We start from the raw sequence: 15,762 nt of genomic DNA, 5'->3' as shown, positions 1-15,762 counted from the left end.
AGCCTCAAACTGAAGGGACATTCAAACCAGCAGCCATGCTGAGCCAAAGTCTGCACCCAACAGGAGCTTATGAACAGAAAGCAAAAGCTGCTTGCATATTTTTAATTCAACATATTCTATTCAGGGTGTCATTGTTGTTTTGATACTCAAACAATTCTCACCGGCATTCAAGTTATCCATAATTTGTGCTACCAGAACTGCAGCTGGGGAGCAGGAGGTGGCAAGAGGCTGAAGGAAGCTGCATGGACCCTCAGAGAAGGTTATCTGTCCTTTCAGGGCAGGGATGTGTGTGCAGAAGGAGTGCAGGCTCTTTAACCCGTGCACCCCCATGAAAATGCCTTCAGACACCAAACCTGTGTGCGTGCATCGTTCACTGTCTGCACCACTGGGTCGTTTCAACACCTCGGGTGTTTGCCAAAGAATCAAAGCATTAAAAATGAGGCAAACTGACTGCTGCTGTCCACGGCAGAGGAGCACAAACACGTGTCACCACTCATCCCTGCGCTCACGGGCGCTGAGTTATCCTCCCTTGGCTCTGAAAGCCAGGGCCAGCAGTCCAAGGAAAAAAATCACAGCTAGAACAACTGAAACCAGAGGAAAAAACTGCCATTTGAATGCCCCCACTCTCACATGGAAAACACCTCCTTAGAGCAGCCAAAAGGTGCCATGTCCCCTCGGAGTGGCAGCTTTCTCGTGGCCACACCACAGGGCTGGTGCCCGCTAAAGCCCAACAGGGCGAGCCCCTCTCCCCAGCACCCACCTCTCCTCAAAGCCTCTGGGGTTTGTACAGCCACAGACAGATTCACAAAACTGACCAAGGATGAAGAAGGACTAAAATAGCTCACGTTCTTTCTAAAGCCACTGGCAAAAACCAAACCAATTAAAATCATGATCTGAGTCAGTTTTAGTCGATCGTCGTCACCTCGGGCAAAACGCCGCCAGAGCAGAGCTGCTGTTGGTTTCCAGTTTAGCTGTCAGTGAGACAAGGGAAGGGCTCGAGGAGATGAAGGAAGGCATTAATAACAGAGGAAAGATGAGACCTTGGTCCACACCATGGGCACAGGATTTGCATCAGCTTCCCACGCCTGTCTGACAGCAAGCCTGGCCCAGGGCACGAACAGTACCAGGAAGCAAAGAGGAAAACTTGAAGGGAAGCAAAAAAAACCCAAAAAACCCAAAACAATGGTGTACAGGCACATAGGCAATAAAGAATAGTTTTACAAAACAGCTGAAACTAAACAGCAGTTGTGTCCCTACAGTGGCTCCTGGATGTGGCCAGTGCCCTGTGGGGTGGCTGCAGCAATTGGCACAGTGGGGTAAATGCAGGACAGGCTGCACAGGAGCAAACAGCTCTCTGAAGGTGTGCCACCACCAACAGACAGCAACAGCGGGGCATTCATGTGCCCAAGGCAGGCTGGCTATCTAGCAGGGACCTTGGAACAGCAGCACGGTGCCAGTCACCCCAGCAGCACGTCAGGGTACATCAGCCACGGGGCACCAAGGCAGGGCTGGGCCACCAAGCAACACCAACTGCATCAACACACAGCAAAGCTCTTCTGACAGACCCTGACCCCTGACAGAGGCAGTCCAAAACTACAAAAACCCCAAATGATCAAACAACAACAACAAAAACATCACCACAGGACAGAAGCTAAAAATAAGATTCAGCAACACTGCTTTTCATCAGGTCTTCCTCTGTGCCTGCAAGGGGAGAGCTTGCAGTGAGCAATACCTGCCCTCACTCTGGATTCAGGATCACAAACAACTCATCAATCCCCAATAGTTCACACACAGCTTGAGCCAAGGTCTCGTTTTTCTGGGGAGGAAAAACAAGAGCAAGAAATGATTACAACTCTAAAAATACCGTGGAGAGAGAGCTGCAAGGCTGGGTCCTTGGCAGGGGCTGGCTCTCCTGCCACTGCCACACACCCGGCTCACCTGGGCAGGTGTGCCCACACACCTTCATCCCTTTGGGGTAAGGAGGACCTTGTCCTTGCAGGAAAGCCTGGCAAGGTGCTCACTCCCTTTCAGCTGCAGCCTCCAGAGCTTCAGGCTGAAATAAAGTCAGTCCTTATGGTTCGCGAGGCACTTGGAGGAGCACAGGAAGGATCTACACGTTTGTGCTCCCAGCTTGTGGGGACAGCACCCCACAGAGGCAGAGGAACTGAAAAGGGACCAGTTTCCAGAGGTAGCCAAGATGCAGGAAGTAATTAATTAGTGAACTATATTGGCCTACTGAAAGAGGTGGACAGCTGATGGTCTTTGCATTTTGAGATTCCCATCCTTAACCTCCCTTCCAGACAAAGTAAAAAGGATGAAGACATGACGTGTTTCCAAAAGGACAAGCTGAAAAAAGATTAACCTGCATATGTGCAAAGAGGAGTGTTTAACAGCACAGCACCCAGAGAACAGCCTGTTACTACACAAGATGGGAATTCAGCTACCACCACACCGCATCAAAAGAAACCACCACGTTTCACTCTTCTGCTTTAAAATCTGTCCCACGCCTTCCTCCTATGTCTGCACCTCCTGATCAATTACCTTATGTCAAAGCCTTGTTACACACACACACACACGTTTTAATTGATTTACTCAAGTCAGTGAGCAAGGAATAAATTAAATTACATCTTGGGAAATAAAGCTGGGCACACCAGGGCAGCCCGCTTCACTGCTGCAAGGTTTGAAAGCTCAGAAACAAAGGCAGATCTGGTTTGTTGCCCCAGTTTGATCTGAAGCCTCAAAGAGCCTGGTGCTCTGAGAGCTGTGCTAGCCCAGCTGATCCTCAGCCAGCCCACGGATGGTTTCTGCCAGGATACTGAGCCTACAAGCACAGTCATGCTCCACAGAAAGACCTTGCTCACTGATCACAGCAGTATCAGCCAGAATTTATCCAGCACTAGCAGCTCTCTCCACACAGAGCCATCACACAGCACACTGCAGATCTGAATACTGAATAAAAAATGCACATAAAACCAACAGTTCCATGCTTTCTGCTGGTATTTTGACTGGGTCAAAAATTGATGCCACCACCTTTTAAAGACTCTTCATTCTCACCATATTTACCAAGGTGTTAATGATCCTTCAAAACCTTTGAGTCAATTATCCTGTGCTTGTGAATAAAGGTAAAACATAAATAAGAAACAGATAAAGATGAAGATAATGCAAGACTCTAAATTATACAGAATAATTCCCAAAGCCAAATTTTGAAGCACCAACAACCAAAATACAGCAGAACTGGAGAGGCAGCAGCTGCCTTCAAGGACATCCAGCACAGGACAGGGTGAAACTTCAAACCATACTGTTTCAGTTCACAGCATCTCCCAGGCAGTCTCTGAGGATGCAAACTAAAGACAGGATTCTGCTCCCTTTTATTCACCAGCATGGTTTTCTGCTGCTGCAAGACCAGATTTCAGGAACCAAACCTGTTTCTCTTACATACTTCAGTAACCCCATACTGCAGAATCAAGGCTCAAAATTGCAGGTCATTCTAGCAATCTTCGGGCTTATCTTAGAACACTGATTCAACACAACCCCCTCCCATGCTTTTTATAAAGAAAAAAAGTGGGGAAAAAAGAGAATTTGAAATATCCATCACAAGAGCGGTCAGCACTGCGAAGTGCAAAGCGTATCACACTTCCACTGAGGATGTGATTCAGCAAGGCTGGTACTGAGCAGCACAAATCATGGAGCAGTCTAACCTGACAGGAGAGTACAGCTCAGGTGCTGCTCTTTAGAAGGTGCCACCCAATGAACACCAATGATCTATCAAAGTCTCTCACCAGTAGTTACTCAAACTTGACCCATGCACAGAAGAGTTTCAAATGCTTACAGCAGCAAGGAGAACAGTAATTAGAGACCTGACCGAGGAGGCAAGAGCACTTTGAGAAAAGCCATGTAAAAGAGCAGGGTTCCACAGTGAGGGCAGGCATTGTGGATGCACTAACAGCAATGCTCTCCCCAGCTCTGTGAAGGAAGAGCAATGTGTTATTATCTCCTCGCAGTGACAGAGGCACTGCCTGACAAACAGCTCGCTCACACCCTGAGCCTCAGCCATCAGAGTCTGCTAGGTTTTCTTCATTTCCTTCATAAGCCTTTTATCACTCTCTCAGCCTGCCTCCTGCACACTCAATGGCTCCTGAAATGCACTGAAGGTAAGAATTTGTGATAGTGGGAATGTGGCATGACAAGAATATCCAACATTCACTGATAGGGGCCCAAAGCACAGCGCTAACAGCTTTTGGGCAAATGGAAAGGAGAGATGCTTGGCACCTTGCAGGACAGATTGTCAAGTCTCTTCTGCACCATTTCAGGCTGTCAAACCTGCGTGTTTCCCTGCAGCCTGATATTACTACGAGTTACACCCACAATATCTTCTCTTCCTTTACATTCTTCAGCTTCCTTGTGCTCTCCAGAGACTTTTCAAAGCTCATTTTCCATCGTTCCAAGTCTCACAGACTTTGCTTTCTCCTGCTACTGCACTACACTTTCTCCCCCTTCCATTCTCAGCCTGGCACCTCTTATTCATTCCACAAAGCAATTTAAAGTCCATCCTTCATGATCAAATGTGGAGTGAAACAAAAACAGTTCCAGACCAAAAGGCACAGCCCTGCCACCTCACTACTGAGCTTCCAGCCATCCCTCACAGCACTGACTCGAAACCCTGCTTTTTTCAGCTGTTATGTATTTCAAAATCTCTTCCTAACATTGTTCAGAAGGGCCTAACTAATTTTTCTGATCATGCTCAAAAGTCTTAAAAAACCATCTCTGTTTTGACGGGAGGTCTTTTCAGACCAAGGGTGGAACAAGGACAGGGATGGAAAACCTGACAGGTCTTTTTCCTTAAAATAGCTCCAGTGTGACTGTTTTTCCTGAGAAACCTCAAAGAAGTTTTGCTTATGTCCCAATGGGGAAACAAATTCAAATTTTTAAACCCCGAAAGTTGCCATGAAAAGAACTGACAACTTTCACAGCTCTGCATAATCCTTTTCTCCTCTTCAGTCATTAATTGCTGCCACTTAAATTAAGCATCCCTAAACAAGAGCATCTACTGTTCTTAAATGAACTACTAGGAAAAAGTCCAAGTCCATCTTTCTCCTGTCTTCCAGGCTGTTCTCTCCTTGTGCAGGAGTTACTGGATCCCAGCCTAGAAAGCTTTCACTCCTCTCCATCACCTACCAACGGATACCCCTCATGAAGAGGCTCATTTACACTGATCCCCAACATCCCAGAAATCATGTGATAGAAATTCCTCCCAAGGACACAATTATACAAACAGAACTTGAAAACTGGGGTTTGCACCGATCATCTGAAAAGAAAAAAAAAAAAAAAAAACAAACCAAACACCAAACAAACAACATGAAACCCAACTCCAAAACAAACACCCCAACCCATCCTCCAGCCAAGGAAACATTTCTGCTGCTCTCCAGGGGCCAAGTAGCACAGCTCTGTATGGCCAGCAGCCAGCCACCAGCCAAACACCAAAGCAGACATTCCTCGTCCAGGCAGCATCCTGACCTTGGAGTGGGCCTGAACCAGCTCACACTTCACCCCAAAAAGCTCTTTTCAGTGGGAGTCAGACTTCTGACTTTCTGCTGCTGTAGCCTCCCCGGGAGGTGATCGAGAAGAGCCTTGCCATTTGAACCCTCTTGACTTACTTCACTCTGACCACCTTTTATTGAGCTCTGCCAAAGCAAACGAAAACCCAATATCCTCTCCTCAGAAAGCAAACAGGGCAGAGCGGGAAGAGGAGAAGAGCAGCAGATGAAAGTCACTCCAGCTCTCCTTGCCCAATCACTTGAAAGCAGCCAGCTATTTTTGGCAGTCTCTGAATTCAGTCACTGCTATGCAAGACGAGAAGCAAACGTGAAGCAGAGCACATGACAAAGCTGCCCTGCTGCACACCAGCGTGGCTGCAGGGACCCGTGCTCCTCCAGCAGGAGGAATAACTCTGGGCTAGGAGGAGCACCTGCTCACACAACTGCAAATCAATTCTCTTAGGAAATGCAGCGTTGGTGGGGATTACAGGTGTATGCAACTCCCAAAAATACCTCCACGTCTTTATTTCACCAGGGAAGACTTTCAGCGATCAGGTTCTCCAGCTCTGCACCCCACAAGAAGTGACAATGGCTTGCAGTGACAACAGATCCATCCTGGCTTCCTATTCTCCTGCAGCACTCGGAGGAACAAAGTGTAGTGACAGCAGTTCAGAGCACTGTGTATCATTACAATAAAAACATTTATCATTTTCCAGGCAGTACTGTGGCACAACTTGGGCAAACTGAGATTAAGAGCAACATAAGAATTTCATGTGTGTACTGAACATACCAGATAGCTGCACAGAACTCCACAGCAGACGTAAAAGCCAAAGGAAAGATGTTCCTGTGTAAGCAGTTTGACAGCACACTGACAACGTGTGGAAGTCAATCCAGCCTCAGCTACTTGAGCATTGTGGCCAGTAGCAGTGAGCTACGGAAGAGACACAAGGGAAAAGAAAGGTACCTACCACCTTCTTGGAAACTGCTGGAAACTGGCTGGAAGCAAACTCAGAAGGAGGCTCTGTCCTGCTGTGTGTCTGCTGGGCAGGTGAGAGTGTGCGAGGCCAGGTGTGAGCAGAGCTGTGCATCACCTGCAGCTCAGGCTGCACTGCTCCCTCCTCCTGCTGGCTCTCTCCCCTGCCCCACCTCTGCCTTTCCTCTCTCGTTCTTCATACTTTCTGTTGTATCTTTGCCCTGAGGTGAAGCTGTCACGTCACCCAGTGACTCTCAAAGCAAATGCCTGCAGAGCACACAGGTCAGAGGGGGATTACACAATGCCCACCTCCGATCTGATCCCACCATCCCAGCAGAAATTCATCCTAAACTGGCTGGTAACTAAATGCACATGTATCAAAAATATCAGGCACTGGTTAAACAATTTATTCTTAAAGCAACCAAGAGAGCCTTGTATCAATTATGTCAAACCCCAGGCTCTGAAAAGCACCTAGATATTCCCTGGGCTACAGAACAGAGTATCTCTATAAATACACCTTCATTTCAGCTGCAAGCACAACCAGTGGCACAGGTAACAAACCACCACCGGCTCAGATTCAGTCAGTCTTGAACTGTGTGCATGTAATGCAGCCCAGATCAATGGCAATTCGATTGCTATTTCAGGAGTATCTCTTCTTCACACCTCATTTCTGTCCTCTGCTCCCTCCCACCTCACTGTGATGCTCTAATTATTCAAACAACGTAAGCAGTGTTCAATCCATGCCAGCCCTTTCTTCCTTTAGCTCTGACCTTGCCTTATACATCACTCTCACAAAACTAATTAAGTGGAGAACAGTCTCACTTTACACTCTCTTCATGAAAAGAACTGAATTGTTACCTGCCCGAGGGTGCAATTCAAATTATTTTTGCCTTCATTTCACTCAGCAACACAATACAAATATTGAGCACGAAACCAGACAACTCACTGAAACCCTTTACCCAAGATACCACACACAAAAATAAAAGGATTATTGTAAATAACATATAAAACATAGTTGTCTCATTTTGGTTTTTAACATGCATTTCCATGTAAGCTTGACCAAGACATGTTTTGGGAAAAGGAGGGAGTTTTGTTAGGTCAAATGATGTAGTTGAGGAAGGGAAAACAGTTTGGGCTACAGAAGTCCTAGAGCCAGGCTTAGCTAAGAGGGACAGGAGTGGCTAAGAAACCTTCAGTCCCACGGAGGAGATCTGAAAGCATGGAATCTGTGAGAGCATCCAGCCACCAACAGGGCAGTATACACATAAGCACAAAACTCCTGCCCTGAAAATGCTCAGCTAAGGGTTGTTCGGGATGGGAGGCTTGTCCTCTTGGAGTTACAAGTGTTTTATCTGTACACAGGACACCTCCAGATTTACAGGGGATTTTATACAAGCATGGATTCAGTGCTTGCAGGAGACTGAGGAACAGGACTTGCCCTGTCTTTGCTCCTGAGGAGGTTTTTCACACAACTCTGGAGCTGTGTCTTCTGCAGGACACTTCAGCACTAACACACAATGAGGAACAGAAGCAGAAAATGAACATTCATTGACCCAAGGCTGCCCTGCAGCACTCCATCCCCAAAGCACAGGGCTAAGACCAGCGCCTTGCAGGAAATCTCAGTAGATGGCACAAATACAGTTAATGACAAGTCTGCAGTGTACTGTGGGTGGCCACAGAGCAGATGCCAGAAGCCTAAGCCATGCAAATTCTTATGCATCTGCTGTGGTGCTGTGCTCCCCCTTTGCAGTGCCCTGCAATGCTCTGTGAGGCTGCTTGTCCTCCAGGCTTCATTCGCCTGGGAGTTCTTCCTCTGAATATGAGATTTGGCATCTACCAAGAAGCAACTATTATTAAGTTTTTCTCTAGAAGCAAAAAAAAAAAAAAAAAGACTCTTACTACATCCTGTACAACACGAGTTCTTGGCATGGACAGCAGCCACACAAGAACCAACACTAACAAACCCCCGAGTGTGGAGCTTGTCCCTGGAAATCCTGCCTTGCTGTGGATTTATTTCCTCAACACTGAAAACCATTCAAGAGCATCAGCACAAATGTGCTGGCATTTCCATCTCAACGCTGCTTCCACTTTTTAGCTGCTGACGTTTTATCAACATATGTGAGGGGCCACTGTCTTGGGATTGAGAGGGAAGGATGTTTCTTTTATAGAGTTACTGTCGTTTGTGGTACCAAAGCCAGCCCCAGATAATGAGTCAGAACAGGAGGTAGTTACTGTAAATATTCCAAGCATGGGCACATTAACAACCACCCACTAATCAGAGGCAATGCCACGGGCAGACAGAGAACTCCCACTGGTGTCATCGGGAGTTCTGAATGGATCAGGGCCTCAGCCAAGCACTGAGCATCTATTGTGACCTGCAGCATTCATAGCAGGACAGGATGGGTCACGGCCCAGATTCTGGCTGGCTCTTTCCAGTGGGCAATGCAGGCATCTATTCAGAGTGAAATCTGCAATCTCAGACAGGAGCCTCTGAGATTTCCAGTGAGAAGTGAACAAAAGCATTGTGGTTAACACTCCCTCTTTGGGAGTGTTTATAACACAAACACAAGTTCTGATGTGTAGGTCAGTAGCACCAACTGACCACAAAAAGACCCAATCTGCTGCTGGCAAGCGCCTGCCTGAACAGATCCTCAAGTTCTTATCCTAAACTGCAGCTGCTGCTGAAGTTTGGTGGGGCTTTTGGTCTGAAAGGAAAAGAACTGGCACCCAAATTTGTGACGAAAAGACAAAGAAATGCCCTGCCTGTGACCTGAGCTGGCCAAGCAGCACTTGAGGCAGTTAGCACCGTGCTCCCTTCCCCCTTCTCACCAGGGCTGCACTTGCTGCTAATTTTGATTCCGTGGACTCAGACCAAGACGTGGTCAGCTTACAGGCTGCTCCTCTTCAGTCCCTGAAGTAAGTTACTGTCTCATGAATCAGTACTATAGAAATATAACTGTTGAGATCAGCTTCTTTATTTTTGTCAGCTTTTCTCCAGACCTTTCACTCATAAGCTGCATTATCCTATATTCCCATGAAGCCAGGAAAAGCAGTAATAGATACCTCAAAATTCTGACTTCTGTTCTTCTGCCAAGTGATTTCTCTAAGTGCTTTGTTTTCTGCTGTCACTGAATTAGAATAGTACCTGTACTTCCAAAGTCTTCACTGTTACTGTCACTATTTCAATACACTCTTCTCAGATTAGATGCTTTCAGCTTCAAAAATGCTCCTATTTTGCTTTCTGCAGAAGAAAATACACTCTGCATTTTCTCACTGCTTATGGCTGAGGTTATCAGACTTTTGGACAAAGCTACCCCAGCTCCTTGTGGTGACAGCACGGTGACAGGAAAAGATCCCCCTGCATCTGCTTTGATGGGGAAGCCAATAGAACATAATCCCCTTAGTAAAAAGGAGCACAAACACAGATTAATCCATTCCTCAGATTCAGTTTGAGACTCTCTGCTCCAGCTCTTGACTTTGCCCAGAGGAGCCACACAAACTGCAGAGCAGCCTGTGAAAGGGCCTGGCTGTAATACCAGACAGCACAGGCTCTCTAAGGCCCAGGTCCAAAGCACAGGGCTTTCAGCACTCTCAGCTCCCTTCCCAACGCCCAGGGCTCTCCTCCTGCCCCACAACCCTCCCCAAACAGAAGATAAAACACATTTCATTCAAAGCAGGTTATGTTGGTACACTGTGCCCAGAGTGCAAGGCCAACACTTCTGGGGAAATGCCCTGCCCTGGCACAGCCACGGCTCTGGGCACAGCAGCTCTGTGCCAGGACAAGAACCTGCCTGGTGGGAGCTGCTCAGCTGTGCTGGGAGTGCAGGAGAGCTGCTCCCAAATCCCTGACCACTGCTGTGCTGGGAGTGCAGGAGAGCTGCTCCCAAATCCCTGACCACTGCTGTGCTGGGAGTGCAGGAGAGCTGCTCCCAAATCCCTGACCACTGCTGTGCTGGGAGTGCAGGAGAGCTGCTCCCAAATCCCTGACCACTGCTGTGCTGGGAGTGCAGGAGAGCTGCTCCCAAATCCCTGACCACTGCTGTGCTGGGAGTGCAGGAGAGCTGCTCCCAAATCCCTGACCACTGCTGTGCTGGGAATGCACCCAGAGCATCCCCTGAGCTGCTCCCAAAATCGGTGACCACTGTGGGATGCTGAGCTGTTCTTCTCCAGCCCCTGACATTCCTGCCCCCCTGGGTGCAGTGAGGAGACACGGACACCTGGCCCAGGACGAAGCCAGCCCAGAGGGCACAGGCTGCTCTCTGGAACCAGGGGCTGGCTTCCCCAAACAGCCTCCACCCCAGAGCACAGCAGCACTGCCCATCTGCCCCGGGAAGCAGCTGGGAGCATACCTGGGCTCACAGCACCCTGCACCTGTCCAGCTCTGACACACCTGAAATAAACAGGGGGGAGAGGAAATCAATGCCATCACCTGCCCTAATCTTCTAGGTACACACACACAGTTAATGCAGCATCTTGCAGAAAGGAAAGGTGCACATCCCTGACTTCATTCTGTTAATCCATGAGCTTTATTTAAGATTAGGATAGATAATTCTAAATGCCCACAGCCATTTTTAAAAGCAACCAGATACTGAGCAAAACACAGCCATTGCTGGGTTTTCTAGGCAGGACTTACAAGTGGGACCAACACACTCTTAAGCAAGCAGTTACCTTCCTCTTTGGCTTCAGGAAAGAAGTGAAAAACCCCCACTACTTTAATTAAAAATAGATTTTTATACTTCTGTAACACCTGCAGAACTCTACTGACACCACCACAGACTTTACAAAAGCATAATTTCACTGCAAACCACTGCAAGGCAGTTAAGTATTTGCTCTGGATTGTGCTTATTCCCAGCAAAATCCATGGCCTTTCAAGGTTCTGTGTAAATCAGTTTTTTCTAGAAAGGCCACCCCAAAAGCAGGTGGAAGAAAGTGTCTTTTACCAACGTACACACTACAGCTCCTACATCTGGGCTGAACATGGCTCTCCCCAAATCCTGGAGAGAGCTACAGCAAGGTCTCACCTCATGCATGGCCCTGCAATGCCTAAGAAAACTTCAGGAGTGAGAAAAGCTGGCACTGCTCTCACTGAGAAGCATTCCACATTTATGAGGCAAACCTAACCCTGGAACAGCTGCATTTACAGCAGGTATTGAAACCACATCACCTTCCCTTACAGAGTGGGGTACCTGAACCATCACCACAACAAGCCACTCGTACATAAAACATCATTATGTTGGTCTTTGAAAGAGAGGTTAACTAACTCCAAACCACAGAGCTTTCTCTCAGGACTCCAGTGCCACAGTACACCTGCAGAAAAATGCAGGAAATGGTATCCCATCCTTTCCAGGCAAATTATAAATTGTTTCATTGTATAAAAAAACCCATCCAAACCAAATAAATCTTAACAAAAAACCCCACCCATCACTGCCTGGATTTACTATGGCTGGAGCCAAATTAAACATTCCCATTAAGAGTATTAACACTTGCAATCACCAACAGAGAATTCAGGTGGTTCAGAGGAAAGAACATTTCCTATTCTTGTCTACAGCTCAAGAGGCTGAAGAGGACCACGCAGCCTACACATGAGCCAGTAAATATTAACTCCTTCTCAGCATCCCTAAAAGCTGTTTCACAGGTGCTCACCAGGACTCACAAACCTCCTCACACATGTGGGCTCCTCCTGCTGTACCTACAACTGCCTCTTTACTTGGTGCTAACACTGAAAGTTTTTCCATGAGCTCGGGGAGCGGAGCAGCGTCTCCTGGAAGCGGAGCAGCACCCACTGCTTTTCCTGAGAGCCTCAGAATATTCACCTGCTGGTAGCCTGTCAGCACTGACATCACAGCCTCGCACGTCTCAGGCACCACTGACTCATTAACAGACACATAAATGCCTTTGTCCCACTGGTCTGAAATGTACCAAAGCAATTTCAGACACGAAGTGTGTCATTAGAACTTGTAACCATAACACAAAATGGAATATGTAAGCTTGATTTTAAAAATAAGCTTTCAGGCAAGCATAGCACAAGTATAGCAATTTCTTTTTGTTTATGTTTGTACCACAGTTCTAAATCATGCAAAATAATTCCTCAGAAAGGCGGGAATCTTTTGTTCTGCACTGCTCGATAAATTATTTAAAGCACAATAAGGCCACCATGAAAGAAAATCAAAACCAACTCAACTTCAAAGGATATAATGTAAAGGCAAAACATATTTATCTAAAAAAGTAAGGTTTTGCAATGCATCTAAGTAGTGAAGTTGATTGTGTTGCTGAGAAAAAAAATGTCATGCAAACGCTAAGGATTTGGACATGAGACAGAACATAGAAAGAAGGGGAAAGACAGAGCTGGGAAAAAAACTCACATAAAAAGAACATTAAAAAAGCTTTCCAAAGTGTTAAACGTAAATTTTCAAAATCATGAAAGCAAAAAGCTTTTTATCAAGAATAGAAAGGCTGTATTGTTCTGATTCGGCCTCTCTGGCAGCTAAAAAAGTAAACGGCAGGGAAGTGTCCCACTCCGTTTTACAGGACTAGGAAATAAGGAGCAGGTTCTGGTCCTTCGGGGAGGCCCGGCCCCCAGCGCCCCCGGTCCGAGCCGGGAGTCCGAGCCCACACCCGGGTGTGCGGGGAACCCCCGGGGACACCGCCCGAGGGACACCGCGATGGCACGGGGACACCGCCACCTGTGCGACCCCGGACGGGCACTGCGCGGGGCACGACCCCCGGCAGGGACCCCGGCAGGGACCCCCTGTACCCCGGCAGGGACCCCCGCAGACCCGGCCCCGCACGGCCCAGTGCCGCGCGGCCCGGGGCGAACCGGGGCGGGGAAACCCCCGTGCCCGGCCCCGGCCGGGTGCCCCGGCCCCGGCGGTGCCCCGGCTCCCCGTCTCCATGGCGATGTGTCCCCTCCCCGCCCCGCTGGCCGGAGCCGGGGCCGCCGCAGCGCCGAGCACCCCCGGCCCCGGCCGGGAGCCGCCCCCTCCCCTCCCCGGTGGGGAACGGGGGGGCCCCGCTCCCGCCGGTGCCGCATTGAGCGGGCCCCGCGGCCGTGCCGGGGTGCCGAGCAGAGCCGGGCACGGCGGGCGCCGCTCCCTGCCGTGCCGGGGTCCCCCGGCCGGGGCTGCCCCCGGAGCCGTGCCCCCCTCCCGGCCCGGTGAGCTCGGGCTGTCCGCGGTCGGGCCGGGGAACGAGCCGCTGATCGGGGCGGCTGCGCCTGCCTTACCCTTGGAAGCATCTTTCTCTTCTTTGGGCTTGATCACCTTCCCGCTCATAGACCCCAGCTTGGGTGGGAAAATCCCCGGGAGCGTCGCGAATTCCGGCTGGACCCAAAGAAACCTCGGGCGGGGGGCAGCGTGCGTGCGTGTGAGGGATCCTCTACGCCGAAAAGGCTGAAATAACACCAGGAGCAGGGGAAGGGGGGGAAATGAGGAGCCGGCGAGCTGCCCGCTCCCCGGAGCGGAGCCTCGGAGCCCGGCGGCGCCGCCGCGGTGCCTGCGGGAGCGGAGCGGGGAGCGGGGGGCTCCGGCAGCCGCAGCACCGAGCCCCTGCGCCGCTCGCCGTGCCGGAGACAAAAGCGATATTCCCTGTGTCTGCCTGGCCCCGGCCCCCTCCTTCCCCCGCCTCCCCGGCTCTGCCTCCCCTCCCCAGGGCCAGGGAAGCGCAGCTGGTCCTGCAAGTCCCACCAACCAGGGGGAGGGGGGTACCGTGACTGGGGGGCGGTTGTTTGCTTGGGTGTGTTGGGTTTGGGTTTTTCTCTTCTCGCATCCTCCCCTAATAATAATGGGATGGAGCAGCTGAGCTGCAGCCGCGGATAGGCGGAGGAGGAGGACGCGAGTCCCCGTCACTGCAGAAGAGGCGGCAGGTTTACGCTCGCGGCAGCGAGGAGGGCTGGAGGGGGCAGCTCCAGCCGCCCCGGCCCCGCGCATCCCGCTCCCCACCGCCCGCACCGGGGCTCCATTAACCGCTCCGGGGGAGGGCGGGGGCAGCACGCCTCCCGCTGCCCCCCGGCGACGGCAGGCCGCCCCACGGCCGGACCCACGGCAAGCCGGGCTGTCCCCGGCTCGGGGAGCCGCTCCCAGCCCGGTACCGCAGGGGCGGCTCCGGGCGCGGGGCCCGGCGCCGCCCGCTCCCAGCCTGTTGCTGCCGTGGCGGGAGCGCAGAGCGCCGGCCGGGGCACGGGGGGCACAGGGGGGGATCGGGTTCCCGTTAACAGCGGGCACGGAGGGCAAAGAGGATCGGGTTCCCCAGCAGGGAACGCGCAGAGCCCGCGCCGGCTGCCGCCCAGCCCTGCCCCTGCCCTGGGGCGTGGGACGGCACTCACCCCTCCCTCCCCCTGCTCCATCCCCCTCGGGCAGCAGGAAGGGACCCCCAAGAGCAGCCAGAGCCCCTCACCTGTGCTAACAGCGGAGTGTCCCGCCCCCCTGTCCCCCTCGCCCCGCTCTCCTCGGTGGGGCAAAACTTCCTCTGCCGGGGCCGCCGTCGGGGGAGGGACGAGCCCGGTGCAGCGCCTTGGAGCCTGGCCCCGCTCGGCAGCGCCCAAAATAACCCGGGAAGGGCGAGCCCTGCAGGGCCCGGGGAGCCCCTCGGGCCGGCGGCCGGGCTCCTCCTGCCCGCTCTCCCCAGGCCGAAGGGGCCCGTCTGGGCCGGGGGACACGGGGCATGTCCGCAGCACCGGAGGGAGCGAGGCAGGGCTGGCACCCGCACTCAGCGGCCCCCGGGCCCCGCTGCCCGCCGGGGGTCCCGGCACAGCAGCAGCCCCGGGGCCGCTATTTTTAGTGGGGCCGAATTCCTGCCCGGCACCGTCCCCTGTGGCAGCCCGGGACAGCTGGGGACAGCTGGGGACAGCTCGGCTTTCCGCGGCCAGCGCGGTGCCCCCTTGCCCCTGCCCCGCGCTGCCAGGCAGCAGGACAGCCTCTGAGTAAGTGGGTGATGAAACACGGCGTGGGATAAAGTCTCATTCCCACCGCACACAGGTGGCTGGAGATCGAGTGCAGTTAGGGATGTTAGGGCTGTCGAAGCTGAGGACCAGGAGCCGGGATGGCAGCTGCGATCCTGGCCCGCCGTGGCTCTGTAGGCTCAGCTTTGCTCGGCAGGGACACAGGACTGCTGGGCCACTGGTGAAGTCACCATGGCCGAGGTATTGCAAACCACAGAGGTGGCTCAGCGGTGAGCACGGGAGTGCGGGTTAACAGTTAGACTGGATGATCTCAGAGGCCTTTCCCAATCAAAATGATTCTAGGATTCAGTAAGCCCTCT

At 51.5% G+C, this 15,762-nt stretch overlaps 1 protein-coding gene across 5 annotated transcripts in view; it reads right to left on the bottom strand.

Moving 5' to 3' along the window:
- The window catches only part of FGF13 (fibroblast growth factor 13), a 195,266-nt gene extending 180,253 nt beyond the window's left edge, over positions 1-15,013 (bottom strand). For 2 of the 5 annotated variants that reach the window (XM_059859068.1, XM_059859069.1), the window contains exons 1-2: positions 14,211-14,447; positions 13,730-13,895 (exon numbers count right to left, since the gene is read on the bottom strand). In XM_059859068.1, the coding sequence (XP_059715051.1) occupies positions 13,730-13,895; positions 14,211-14,432 (388 nt within the window). In that variant the 5' untranslated portion in view covers positions 14,433-14,447. Of the gene's footprint in view, positions 1-6,502; positions 6,638-13,729; positions 13,896-14,210; positions 14,448-14,898 lie in introns of those variants that run through there. The other 3 variants (XM_059859070.1, XM_059859067.1, XM_059859073.1) reach the window with 3 other exon arrangements.
- Positions 15,014-15,762: the final 749 nt, after the last annotated feature.

This window comes from Haemorhous mexicanus, chromosome 14, assembly GCF_027477595.1.
Source record: "Haemorhous mexicanus isolate bHaeMex1 chromosome 14, bHaeMex1.pri, whole genome shotgun sequence".
NCBI lineage: Eukaryota > Metazoa > Chordata > Aves > Passeriformes > Fringillidae > Haemorhous > Haemorhous mexicanus.
The sequence above is the reverse complement of the archived record's forward strand: the minus strand, read 5'-3'. Positions and strand labels throughout refer to the sequence as shown.